Here is a 13,926-nt window from a genome sequence, read left to right as displayed (position 1 = left end):
AGAGAACGTCTGCCTTTTTGCTGTGTTTTCTATGTTTATGACAAAACAATCCCACCTGTCACTTTTAGTTTTTGACCTTTGGGGAAAATCTGGATCCTGCTAGGAACAAAGACTGACTCATAAAAGTGGAAAATTGGCATGGAAATTCACAGGTTGAATTCGATTTGTGACACGATTCCTGTGTGGACAACCCAAAGCATTAAGAAAACATGAGATTGGCTTAAAAAATCATGAATTTAAATTTTTGGTTTGTTTTCTGAAACATTAGGGAGCGCTCTCTTCATCTTTTCCAGCTTTTTCTTTTAGAAACTTTTTTTTTTAAGAGGAAAGCTGAGATTATCAAGTGAATCACTTGATTCCAGAGGAAAGTTTGCAAGGGGAAGGGAAGATGTTCAAAACACACAGAAAACCAAAGGCAGAGAATTGATGCAATAATAATGCAGACATTGTGTAGAGGGACAGGAAAAGCTGCAGCACCATCCCTTATCTTTTATCCCAAGTGTTTTCAACACCATGCTAATTAGAACAGGGACAGATGACAAGGTGCTTAAAATGATATGGGCTGCTGCCTAGGGCTAGGGCTCATGGTGTTGCTAACACCAGACAAACTGAACTGGTATGAACAATGGTGGGAGATCTTTTCCCAAATTTTCCTAATGTAGTCACAGCCGAAGTGCGAGACATGGGAGGGTGGGTGGACTTGCAAAGAGAGAGTTTTAAAGTTCCTTCCCTCCCCATCTTACATCTCACATAAAGAGACAGATTCCCTTGTTTTAATTTAGGGCCTTTTGGATTTTGTAGGGAGACTTGCCTTTTAAATTGAGCTTGTAGCTAAAGGGATAGGAAGCTCCAGATACCACAGCTCTAAAGCTTTATTATTGCTTGCAGTCCTATTGGAAGTTGAAGCAAAGACTTTTCCTTCGCTGGCTTTTAATTAGCCCCCCAAATGTGGACTTTTCCCACTCAGTGCATCTTTTCCCACTTTCCTCAGATGCTGAATGCTCACCCACTGTAAGTCAAGCCCCTTTAAAGTGTCTCAGGTTTAGCCTCAACACTGAGGCACCCAAAATCATCTAGTCACATTTGGGAATCTTGTTCCTCATGAAGTGTGACCACTCCAATTCCTAACTGAGGAGCAGCACTGATGAGAGGTCTCATTCATGTGAAGGGGAATAACATAGACAAGTTCTCCACCACTGCGTTCCTGACATACCCTATCCATGGTAATAGGAACAGGAAGAATATAAAGAAGAGGTTTTTGTTTACAGTGGGCATGCACTGCTTTGGCAGGTGTGATTAAAGGCATTAGCTGTCTCCCAGTCTGAAACTCACTGTTCATCCAAAGTGATAGAAGAACCAAGAGGAAAAGCTCATTTAATGAAAATGTGTACAGCTTCATTCAGACGCTTGTCCATACTCTAGGGCTGAAACGGTGCTCGCCAAGATCGACAATGCTAACTGCTGCTGATGTTTGTTCACTGTCAATCCTCTGTGACCCTTTGGCTGAACTGTCAATGAAGTGATTGCACCTCGGTCACCTGCAGACTGCAGTGGTGCTGTCCAAGTTGAATTCATGCTTCTCTCAGCATTCCCCTGTGGTTTCTATCGGCTAGTCTGCACCTCAGCTGTACAGACTGTTTTTTATATAACTCAGAGCTTTGGCTTAGCACTCTGCCATTTCAGTTTTTCATGTTGCACTTTCAGTCTCTTATCACTGTGGCCTGAGAATACACTGCTATCTAGAGGTCTGGTTGATTAGCCACTGATGTTGGGGGTTACATTCCATGCCAGGTTATGCCTCTTGATAATGACATTCTGGATCTATGCTCAGCTCTGTTTGACTTTGGAGAAGCTGCAAAATTGGAATTGTGATCTAAATATTCCCAGTGTCTGTGGGTATAGGAGTTCAGTTTCGATTTGGCCCATGATAAGGTTTGCTCTGATTTTTTAATACAGATATGAACATTCCCAAATGATCCCGTGCTTTAATTTGGGTTTATTTCTACTACAGTCTCATTTAAAGAAAAATCTTGCCAAGATGGAGTCTAATAGTTTGCAAAATGGATTTGGAAATGTGGACAAATGCATTTGTGGACTCCCAGTGTGATTACTGCATTTTTCTATTTGCAAGGCTTCTATATACCAGCTTCACTTAATCCAAAGCATAGCATGAAGCCTTACTAGGGCCAGCCTTTTCTATCATATCATTCCTTCTTCCTGAAATCCCTTCAACTAGCTTTCAATAAAATACCAACTATGTTTCATTACTTATTAAAAGTTTTATAATGGAGACCTGACTTATCTTTCCTACCTTCTGTCACCAGACAAACTCAGATGAACAGCTGCTAGCTATTTGTCCGAAATATAGATTGAAACCTTTTGGACTGTGTACTCTCAGAAACTTTGCTCCACAACTGGAGAACAGTTCCAAGATGAGACTTCAAAGAGCAAACACAAAACTGAGTCCACTAAAGTTTTTAAACTGAAATTAAAGATTTAGGCAGTGACTTTTGGTGAAGCGCCTAGGAAACAGCATTAGATTACCCGTGCTTTGTATTGCACTGTCCATTACTAGTAATTAAATAGGACTACAAGTGTAATATTGCTTTTATTTCAACAGTTGAGCTTGACACTATTAATCCACAATGTAAATCTAACTTTAATGGCATTTATATGGCTGGACTGTGGATTTATCAGTTCTCTTTTCATTAGTGGCCTGATGCAAAGCACACTGAAGTCCATAAAAAGACTCTCATTGACTTGAATAGGCTATGGCTCAAGCTCTACGGAGATGCTAGTGGGATACTGCACCAGCGCCATTAGCTGGAGGAAGTAGTCATTCTTGTCTAGCCTTTCAAGCAGGCAGCATGCCATTTAGCCTAACCCCAGCTCCTTTGAGATTGAGTTCCCTGCACCTAGTGACAAGTACCAGAATTTTGGATGCCTTCTGTGCAAGTGTGCCAGGGAGACAAGAGTGTCCTGCAGGTTCTCCTGCTCTGGAGCAGCCAGAATCTAGCCCATACTGAATTCCTAATGGCAATGGCTGCCAACAGTAAACATTCACTTCCACAATGTCCTTTCAATTAATTTCAAGCTATCCTGACAGCAGCAGCATGTAACTTACAACAGGTGACACTACGGAATGATGGCAAACTGCCACCCAGTTATACATTCAGCAATTGTAGCTGAGCTCAGCTTGCAATTGGCACTCCCCTATTCAGCCTCAGAATAAATTAATACATTTGTCACATCTAAAATCAAGGGGATGCAAAAGCGATGATTAGTCCCATTGAGTCCAGGTGTTCAAATTTACACTGTAGCGTATATTCACGATCTAGGATAAGAACATAGATACAAATGAACAGCTAAGAAAATAATGTTGACTGCTAAATAACTGAGTGTAGCTAGCCAATACTGTGAATCTAGCCTTTATAATGCACCTTTCACCAACTGGGTGGCCTGCACACAATAAACAATTGCATCAGTTCCAGCCAGAAAGGTCATACTCCTCACCATTCAACCACTTACGATACTTTCTTAAAGTAGGTTTGTTCTTGCTTGCTTGTCTTCAGGAGAAATGCTGCTAGCTGTTCTGTCCCTCTAGTTGTTGTACAAAATGGGGCTCATCCTGATCTCTGGTAACCGGGTATTCATACCCCTGGTTCAGCCACCATGCTTAGCCCCTAACAGTTTCATCTCTGGCTCTATCAGCTACACTGTCTCCATTATGATCAGAGAGAGAGATGGATGGTTCCAGGTTAGTTGGGATCCAAGCCATTGACAACTTTAACACTGGTAATAAACAAGAATGTCAAAAATAGACAGACATGAACTTGTTAAACACATTTATTGAGTTCTTGACAGTAACCAAACACAGTGAATGACCATTATAAACAAGAAAAAAGGCATTAGATTTAACTTGGTCAGCTCCTGCTACATCTGTAAAGAAAATATATCCCTTCCAGCAATTTACAAGGTTGAATTTATATGTCTCAATAATGGACTCAAACAGGGGAAATGGTAATTTTAAACAAAGCTATTTTTCAGTTGCCTTCTGCTTTTGGAGCCTAATTCTTCTTAATGATGAACCATAAAATGGAATTAAAGTTACACTAGCCTTGTTAAATGCATTCCTAATTGCCATTAACTCAGTTAAACTGGCTGCAAACAAACAAATGAAGTGAAAAAGAAAAAGAAAAACATAAGTAAAGCAGCCATGAGTGCTAGAGGCTTGTTTCAGAAAGGAAAAATGAACCAAAGCAAGTGTACTAAATTAATTTGTTTAAACACATTTATTGAGTTGTTAACAGTAACCAAACACGATGTATGACCTTTGTAAAACAAGAAACAGAAAATGGATCGTTTCTGATCTTGGCAAATCCTACTACAGATATGTGACAAAGGGGGATATATTTCAATTTCCTTTATATTCTGCAGTGATATATTTACAATTCCTATCTCTCAATGTCTGTCTTTTTTATTAAATAAACAGAAGATCATAACCTAGAAATAAGTTTCCTCTATAGTCGTCTTGTTCTTTCTTGTCAGTACCCGTTAATGATAGGGATATAATGAGAGCTTTCCAAGGATTACTTGGCACACAGAACACAACTCCACTTTGATGCTGTACCGAGCCACCTTTTCTTTTTTATTTTTTTTTTCTTTTGAAGGGGAGGAAAGAAAGAATTTCATATGTACAAAGGCTGAAAAGTCTTTCTTTGTGAAGCTAAGTTCAGGAAAACTGTATCAAAATTGTAATCACATTTACTGTAGTTATTGTCTCTTTTTTATTATGATCAATCATATAAATGAATTTTTAGGCGAGTTTCCTTCATGGCAGCTCTTTTCTTGCAGCATGTTTGCACATACTGTCATGAATCCAAAGAGTGAATGAGGCTGGGTGCATTCAAGATTATGTCAATTCACAGTAGTAGCATTCCACTGAGGTTAGGGGTACTTCCTGCTTGTCTTAATCACTTGAGGAGCCATTCATTTACTGAAAGAAAAGTAATAAGTCATTCATGCTTTACCCAACACCAAATATAAAATTGCTCATTTTAAAACTTAAGTGCCTTCAATGTTTGTATTTTACAGAAAATAGTTCAGTAATTTCAAAATTATGAATTGAGAACGTGGCTCCTAGTCTTACCGCAATAGACTAGAGCTGGTAAATGAAAAATATTCAATTGAAAAAGGTCTTTTTCAATAGGAAATTGATGATTTTTTAAATTGGAAAATGAAATCTTTAGTCATGTTTTTGCCTTTTTTTCAGTATTGTTTTTCCTTTCTTCCCCTTTCTAACCCCTCACTCATTTTTCAGTGGCAAAAGAGGGGGGAAAAAAAGGGGGAGGATATGAATTGAAAAATGAAAATAGAAAAATTTTGAATACCTGAGAAATCATTTCTTTCTGAAACCCAAATTTCCCATTTCTGACCAGCTCTACTACCATGCTTCCCGATATTTTTCAAATAGTGTTTTTATCAAATTATTTAGTGTGATTCAATTCCAAAATGGAACGTAGCTGCTCAGCTGAGCTGCTTAAGTATATGTGAAATCACAGAATCATAGATTAGAGTTGGAAGGGACCTCAGGAGGTCATCTAGTCCAACTCCCTGCTCAAAGCAGGAATAACCTCAGCTAAATCATCCCAGCTAGGGCTTTGTCAAGCCGCAGCTTAAAAACCTTTAATCATGTCTGCTCACTTTCAATACTACGGCCATTTCTACCCATGTTTATTCCCATGATCTCTGCGGAAACAATGCAGCTCTGGGATAAGGAGTTGGATGGTATTCTGGATGCAACAAAATTAACAGAAACTATTAACAGAGTTCCAAATGTACAGTGTCTGTTATTGATATTGTGAAATCCAAAGAGGAACCCATCTTTATAGCCAATGTTTGCAAGTGGAAAAGTCACACTTATAAAGTGAGAAGATGTGATCCGGAAATTGCTAAGAGATCATCAGCGTGGAACCTTACAATCCTAACTTTATGGAGTTCTCTTTCAGAGTAGGAATACATTTTATTTCCTTGTAACATTTCCTGCAATTCATCATATGACCTATTATTTTACTCCACTTTATGTCGGAATCTGGGGGATAGGCTATTCCTAGAACAATTCTGTTCTGATTTTCATTTGCACGTGTAACACCTCTTTTTAGAGAAAACAACGTATAGCTACAAATTATCCTATTGTCATAAAACGGAGCGAGGTGTCATAATGCTGTGTATCACTGTAAAACTTCTCATATTTCAGATATTCTAAACTTTGGTATATGAAATCTGACAGTTATATTCAGATCCTATCCCACCAATTTGTATGTTGATTCACTTTTATATGTCCCATCGTACACCACTATTAAAACAACATGTGAATCAAACAAGGATCCTCAGAGGAAAGGAGCTTTACATAGGTATAGAAATTGTTGTTTTGGATTGCCTTATGTAAAACATACCTCTATACTGTAGTTTCTGTGCTCTGTTGTTTGGACAATCTTTACCCTGTAAACTAAAGTTGATATTAGTTCGGATACATCGATTGTTGAGAGGCTGGACTGGTCTGAAATTGTCACTCATGCTCAGAAATATCTGTGATGGCTGATTCTGGCTTAGCAGTCGTAAAGAATGCATCTATACAAAACACAAAATAAGGTCTTTTAGTAGTATTCTTCACTGTAAGTAAACCATATTGAAAACTCTTTAATAGATTATATATGATAATTAATGTATTCTAACAATATTTTTGTGAGTTGGGATTAGGGGTGTTTGAACAGAGATTGTCTATATTAAACATATTTCCAGACCCATGGGCAGCTAAGAGACCTTAACTAAAGACAAAACCATTCCATCTGTGGTCATGATCCTATTTCTCTAAGCCCCGCTGTAAACAAAGCCTCCAATTTTGTGTGGAGCAAATGGAAGTGGCATGAGACAGCTTTGGCTGACCAGGAAATAAATCCTATCCAGAGTACTATGTAGGGGCAGTAGGTGCAGAGAAAGGGAATTTGATGAATGACAAGAGAAAATTCCCCCAAAGATATTATGGTAGCTACTCTGGCGTGCTCTTGAGAAAACAGCTTTGGGTGAAAGTGCCAAGTTACTGGTTATGCCACAGAAATCTGAATGGAGAGACTGATTGGCACCACATCTGTATTTCTAAAGAAGTCAGTGCTGCTGGAAGGCATGGGACTTGACAGTCTTGGAGATGGAAGTCCTCTCTATATACTGAAAGATCTATCTTGGTCAACGCCAGTGCAATCTTCCCTAAAACTGCCTCCTAATGGACTTTGGCCCTGTCCTGGGACACCTTTATGGGACAGTCTTTACCTATACAAAGTTGCCAATTGTGAAGATGGTATTTGTAGAGTAGAGTGAATATTTTCCCAACAGCAGCTGGACTGCAACCCACAAAATAGCTACTTTTTAAGTGACAATCTAAAGATTAAAGAGCATTTAACTCATTATCATTTACTCCTGGTGGCTACCACATTAGTTACGGTAGTGGGTAAGTGGGGAAATCTATCGAGCTTGGAGACATTTGAAGAGAACTACGTCAGTAGCTCAGTCTTTGCAGAAGCGCTAATGACTTCAAGGGAAATCTTCAGCCTTGCATCAGCTCTCAAGTCTGAGTATACTGTATAATTAGTATGGATTCCATTAAATCAATTTGCAGTACTATTATTGTAGTACACAACTAACCAGTAAAGCCTAACCAGGAGTAGCTATCATGAGATTATGACCTTTGGATACCAGCATAGGCTATCGAAACATTCTGATCTCCTTTTGTACTAAACAACTTGCATTACTGTGATAATATAACAAAAATGTTTCTTGTAGAAAACGCACATTCGTTGCAAAGTTTAGTATGTATGATATGTACTCATGTTCACTCAACTGTGTCCCTTAAATTACCCTACCCATTTAGAAAGAACAACAAACTGTATTCCCTGAACCCAGACAGAACTGGACAGAATTAATACAATGCAATTAAAACACATTTCATGCTTTCTATAGGCATTTTATTTACAAAGGTGATTTGGTGTGAAGCACCAATGAGAATTTTTTGAGCCCTGATTTCTTATCCTCTGTTTCATTCCTTGAACTTGATAACTTCTGCTGTGTTCGCTGGAGCTGCTGTATTCTGCGGGAGGGCAAGCCATGTTTCTAATAGTTCTCGGGGTTCTAACGAGTGAGAAAACAGCTACATGATCTGCTCAGGGCTCCATAGGATTCTCACTGATGGAGGATATGCCAGGGGATATGGTGAATCAGTGCATAGCCTGGCTGATGCTGCCACTTGTCACAGAGTGGCTGGCCCTACTAAATTACGTAGGTCCAGCACTCCTGTGCTCCCCTTTTGCCAATTAGCAGGGCAGGGCAGCACCTGGGGGATATAAAGGATCATGCAGAATCTGAGAGAGAGAGAGAAACCCAGTGAATGAGAACTGCCTGAGTGAGGGTCAGGAAAAGGCACAGGTGAGAGCTGCCAGCCAGAAGGTGATTCCTAAGGAAGGCCAAGAGCAGCAAATGGGGTTTGCCAGCTGATCTCCCTAAGCCAGAGAGCTAGGACTGGAAGGCTAGGTGAGGAGAAAGGAGCAGAGGGAGATGCCCTGCTGTCTCTAAACCAGAGAGCTGACGCTGAGGGTCAGAGAGGGCGGAAGGCAGGGGTGCAGCAGAGGGGCTTAACTGCTGATATCTCCACACCAGAGAGCTGGGCTGGGGCAGTGAGGGATGCTCCTCTGGCAAGGATGATTTCTCAGCAGAGCGGCTGTGGGGGTTCCCACTGGGAAGAAGGGCTTGCACTTGAGTTAGAAGGGTTGGGGAGGCTGTCTTGGCAGAGGAACAAAAGCGGACTGACAAGGTGTCTAGGTGTAGTGGAAGACACTGGAATATGAGGAGGATGTGCTCCAAGCAGAGAGGCTGGGGGTGGTATTGGTGGTTTTCCTGCTGGGAAGAGCAGGGTTTTAAGGACAACGTGGCCTGGGGTGACATGGGCTCTGTTTTGGGACTTTTCTTACAGACTATTAGAACTATGCTTTGGTAATAAACCAGTCCCAAAGAAGGATGTTATTTAAGCAAGAGAGCCTGGAGTGGAGCTCTTGGCTTACCTGAGAGGGGAAAATGGAACAGGTGCACTGGTACTGCTGTGGCCTGCTGCAAGAGGGTGCACCCTTTGACCCCCACCCCTATTTCCAGGTGCCTACACTTGAGCATCTGCTGTCTGTGTGGGGCTCTCTCAGTGGGGGTGGGGTGGTGAAGCAACTGAACTGTGCTGCCATGTCTCTGTTGTTGTGGATTTTCCACCAATTTGGTCCCTGTGCAAGGTGGCCTAAACAATAGAATGAATCTAGCCCCTACTGCTTACTCCATGCTGCTGCTATCTCACAGTAGTCCTCACTATGTCACTCTGTAACCAAAGTCCTATCTTCCCAATTTTTTACACACACATGCTGGCATCAATCCCACCACCTTATTCTTTGCCTTCCCGAAAAGTTCTTTGTCTTAGCCAATTTATGCAGTGGCACTGGAGCTGCCACAGTTCCTCAAGAGACCACAATTCTCCCTCTTCTAATGTTCTTAGTCTTTTCTGAGCTAGCATGGGAGAGGGTCCCATTTATGCTCCTGCACTTGTGTATTTTTTAGTTATTCTAGCACCTCCTTGTACAGAAATTAAAAAACAAGTACGGTTTAAGATACAGTATTGCACTAAACCAAAGAGCTAAACATGATGTCAAATATGATGCTACTAAGATATACATTTAAAATATTTATTCTTCTGATGACATTTATAGATCCATTTTAGTTTACCTGCATCCTGGTTATGTAGACTGGTTTGTTCATTATTATCCAACTTGCTGTTTCATAGCAGGGTGGAATGGTCATTGATCCATCATATGTAATGAAACTAGAGGTCTCTGGATAAAGTTCCTCAATATTAAGTCCCTGCAGTAAGTATGCATCATCTAGAAAATAAAGGGGGAAAATGATCTTGATCAAGCAATATTTTCACAAGATAAACTTTGTTGCCCATGCCTTTTCTGTAGAACCTCAACCTTAGTTTTACTGAAATAGAAGGTCAAATGAATATACATTGCACTCTATACAAACTGATTGATTGTTCAACACATGGACATGAATAGATAACATGATTTTAATATAGTAACTTTGCCTGGATTAAATTCTGCTCTTAGATGCTCATTCACAGCTCTGCTTGACTTCAGTGGAAGCTCAGCACAAGCATTTGCAGTGAGAATTTGGCCATGTTTTAGGTATTTGGGTTTAAATCTGGTTGAAGTTGCATTTATTGATTTGGATGCAGCAGTCTTTGGAGAATGCCAAATTTTCATATTTTTGGAGTGATTAACTATTTTTGCTCAACAAAACTTTGGAAAGGCCAAGAGTGCTAAAGCTTAATTACCCTTGTTCTAGAGAAAAGATTGTTCCACCTTGTTCAGGTTAATATATGATGATAAAGCTGCTCAATGAAGTCTACCGTCCTTTAGTGAGCACAGGGGGAGTGGATGCAGTATAAACTCAGAATGCTAAAATCAGAGAGAATATGCTGTAAAGAAATTTACTGGGCTTCCCACTTTTATCATATCCTCTGTGGTATTAATGAGGTGTCCCTTTGTAGAAGATTGCTGAGTGTGGACATGTGCCAGCATATGATTAGAAACAGATATATCTTTTAAGAGTCATCAAAGCTGCTCAGCCACTGCTATATTGTATGTATTATTGCTGTTATGTAACTTTGGCCCTGCAGTGCTTTCTGCAAGTGTTTCAAAGCTGTAACTCAGATTTTCCAGGATTCTCTGCAGAATTTCAGACGCCAGCAGTTCCTGATTAGATACTGTGCTAAGGTATTTTACATTTAAACTTTTCAACTGTATCCTCTACCAGTATCACGCACCACTGAGGAAGTTGGGCTGGTATGATGAAGTAATGGTGAAATCTCAGTGGCGCTTTCAATTCCATGTAGTGTGTTTGGTATGGTTCATTAGTTAAGCAAATACTATGTGGGCAAGGAAACTGTGCTGCCATGCTGCAGACTAGCCACGTTTCTTCTCTTTTCAGTAAATGAAAGGAACTCACATTGACATTAATGGGGAGGTATGAAAACAAGTGCAGTGGAAACTGAATGCTAAGATTCTTGCTCATAGACTAGAGATCTCAGTCTAAAGCACATCACTTCTAATCAATATCATAATGGTCATGAATTTCCACGGAGTTTATCTGACGTTTCCTATGCAACATTTACTGTAAACTTAACTAGAATAAAAACAGCATATTAATGAGCAACTAATTTACAATCAACACATTTTTTTAGACAATCTATTAAAGAAAAAAGGGGGAATGATTTTTTGAAACTTTTAAGAAAGTTATGAATTTCATGCTAAATTTTAGCTTTTATTAGTCAGTGTATTCAATTTACAACATGGCTTTGCCTTAGACCAGTGGCTCTCAACCAGAGGTGTGCAGAGGTCTTCCAGGGGGTACCCAACTCATCTAGATCAGTGTTTCTCAACCTGGGGGTTGTGACCCTCAGCAGGGTCACAGGACAGGTTTAGGCAGGTCACAAATGCAGGGTTGGCATTAAGGGAAGGCAAGCAGGGCAACTGCCTAGGGTCCTATGCCATAGGGGGACCCCATTAAACTAATTTACATGTTTCAGCCCCAGGCAGCAGGGGTAGGGGTTCAGACAAGGCTCAAGTGAAAAACAGGCTCAAGTACCACACACAAATGTAAGTACAATATTTATATTCCAATAGATTTATTTTATAATTATATGGTAAAAAATAAGAAAGTAAGCAATTTTTCAGTACTGGCATGCTGTGACACTTTTGTATTTTGATAACTGATTTTGCAAGCAAGTAGCTTTTAAGTGAGGTGAAGCTTGGGGTATGCAAAACAAATCCGATATCTGAAAAGGGGTACAGCAGTCTGGAAAGGTTGAGAATCACTGCCTTAGACAGCTGACAAGTCAGGCAGTTACTTCATTTTACCAACTACACTCTTTTCTATGATAGCAACAGAAATAGGCATGAAAGCATAGTCAAGCATGTGAAGACTGAATGGAAGTAAGTGACTGAGCTTTTGACTGATTCAGTTACAGTATATGTCTGTCATATAAGCCACATTTCTCCAGGTGTCGCTCATGAAATATATCAACATACTTTGTTCATGCTCTACTTTGTGGCACTAGTATAATAGTCTGTATCACCTGTTTCGATATCCTGATTTTACAACAATTTTTACATAAAATTTTATTGATCAACATTCATGGTATTATTGCACAAACAACCACCACCCTTCCTCCTCTATATCCCTTACCTACCTTCCAAAAAGAAACTGGAAAAATTTAAATAATCAAGGAAGCATGCAAGAGCTTTTTTTTTTTTTTTTAAAGTGGTATTTCATCTCCATTTGAGAGATTGTTGCTAAAGGACAAGCCTTATTCAGGCAAAATACCTGTTTTATGTTGTGTGTGAGGGGAAAAAGGCCCATTTGCATCACAAATTCCTGTCTCAGGCGATGGATGGTTGGGATGCCCAGGGAATGCAAATGTGATGGCTGCTATCTTGACCAACACACTGGGGATTTAGAGAGCTAAATGCATGAGTTGCCACAGCATGAACTAACCAGTCAAGGCTGCTGGGACTGTATAGATTCATATCTACTGGGGATTGGGCAGAGACTGGACACACTCACCAGTGAGTTACACAAGATCAGGCCTGATATCTATTTAAAATCTGTTCATACTTCATCTTCATTATTTCAGGAGAGATGGTTCCACAGTGTACTTTCTTGGCTGTAAGAAATCTGAAGTTCCAACCCTTCTTGTACTTTAAATCAATATGAATGCAGATCCATCTATCAATTGTGGGCTCTACTAGTAGAGTGGAACACACTATTACTCTCACCTAGGTGACTGAGTCTATCACCTTTGTTAACATGTTCAGTCTCCATTGGTCTAAGGCCCGGGATTCTGAATCTGTTTCCAAGCCAAAATATGTTCCAGATGAAAGTGCAAAGCCATTACTGGGCCAGAATGGTATTAAATTTTAACAGCTAGTGATGATTAAGCAAGCATAGAATGCAGTGATTGTTTTGTATGAGTTATCACACATCTCTCTTTCCCACATGAACATCCTTCTCATTATCTATGAACTGGGGAAACTGGTGTGTTCATGCCAAATAGCATCGAATCAATAAGAATAGATAGTTTCCAAATCCAAGAGCCAAATTCTTTTATTGACGTCCATATTAACTTCAATGAGGTTGCAATGATTTAAATGAGAGCAGAATGTGTCCTGAAATGTCTACCAGGAGTCTAAAAGCCAACCTAAGAAATTAGTGCAGATCTGGGATATTGATAATTTATGGATTTTTTTTAATATCACATCTCTTTTATTTCACTTGCTCTGCTATAGGTGGGTACTACAAAAATTAGGCTAGAAATAATAAAGCAAGGTATAAAATGGAAGACATAAAGCCAACTTCATTGTTGGTATAAATGCAGGAAACTCTGCTTGTTTCAGTCGAACTGCCCCTGTTTATGCCAATGGTCAATTTAGCCCATTATTCTTAATGTGCATTTTTAACCTTTGTGCATGTAAGTGACCCTGTTCAGCCACCTCAGACAACAGCCTATGTAACAAAGGGCTATACTGAGCCATTGTGGGGGCACCACCAGTGTAGTGGGAGCTCCAAGAGACCACATGTTTCTGGCAGGAGCTCTGGGAACATAAGAAGAGCCTGGCTGATGATGCAGTACCCCTGGGGGAGAGAGCAGCAGTTATTCACTTCTCTGGTTGGTGTAGAAATATAAGGATTAGACGTGGCCCCCTTTGCATAGGACAGAACTAGCTATAGAGTCATTGCATTCTGTGAATGCAACGACTCCCTTTGTGCTATATTCCTGAATGG

The 13,926-nt window shown here is 40.0% G+C and overlaps 1 protein-coding gene across 2 annotated transcripts in view; it reads right to left on the bottom strand.

Moving 5' to 3' along the window:
• Positions 1-3,830: 3,830 nt before the first annotated feature.
• The window catches only part of CA10 (carbonic anhydrase 10), a 301,131-nt gene continuing 291,035 nt past the window's right edge, over positions 3,831-13,926 (bottom strand). For both annotated transcript variants that reach the window (XM_067547437.1, XM_067547436.1), the window contains 3 exons: positions 9,808-9,962; positions 6,456-6,630; positions 3,831-4,996 (listed from right to left, as the gene is read on the bottom strand). In XM_067547437.1, the coding sequence (XP_067403538.1) occupies positions 4,974-4,996; positions 6,456-6,630; positions 9,808-9,962 (353 nt within the window). In that variant the 3' untranslated portion in view covers positions 3,831-4,973. The remainder of the gene's footprint in view (positions 4,997-6,455; positions 6,631-9,807; positions 9,963-13,926) is intronic.

The sequence above is a fragment of the Emydura macquarii genome, unplaced genomic scaffold (assembly GCF_026122565.2).
Source record: "Emydura macquarii macquarii isolate MOO-44397 ecotype Brisbane River unplaced genomic scaffold, CSIRO-AGI_Emac_v2 contig_1230, whole genome shotgun sequence".
NCBI classification, from domain to species: domain Eukaryota; kingdom Metazoa; phylum Chordata; order Testudines; family Chelidae; genus Emydura; species Emydura macquarii.
This window is presented reverse-complemented; position numbering and strand designations above follow the sequence as displayed.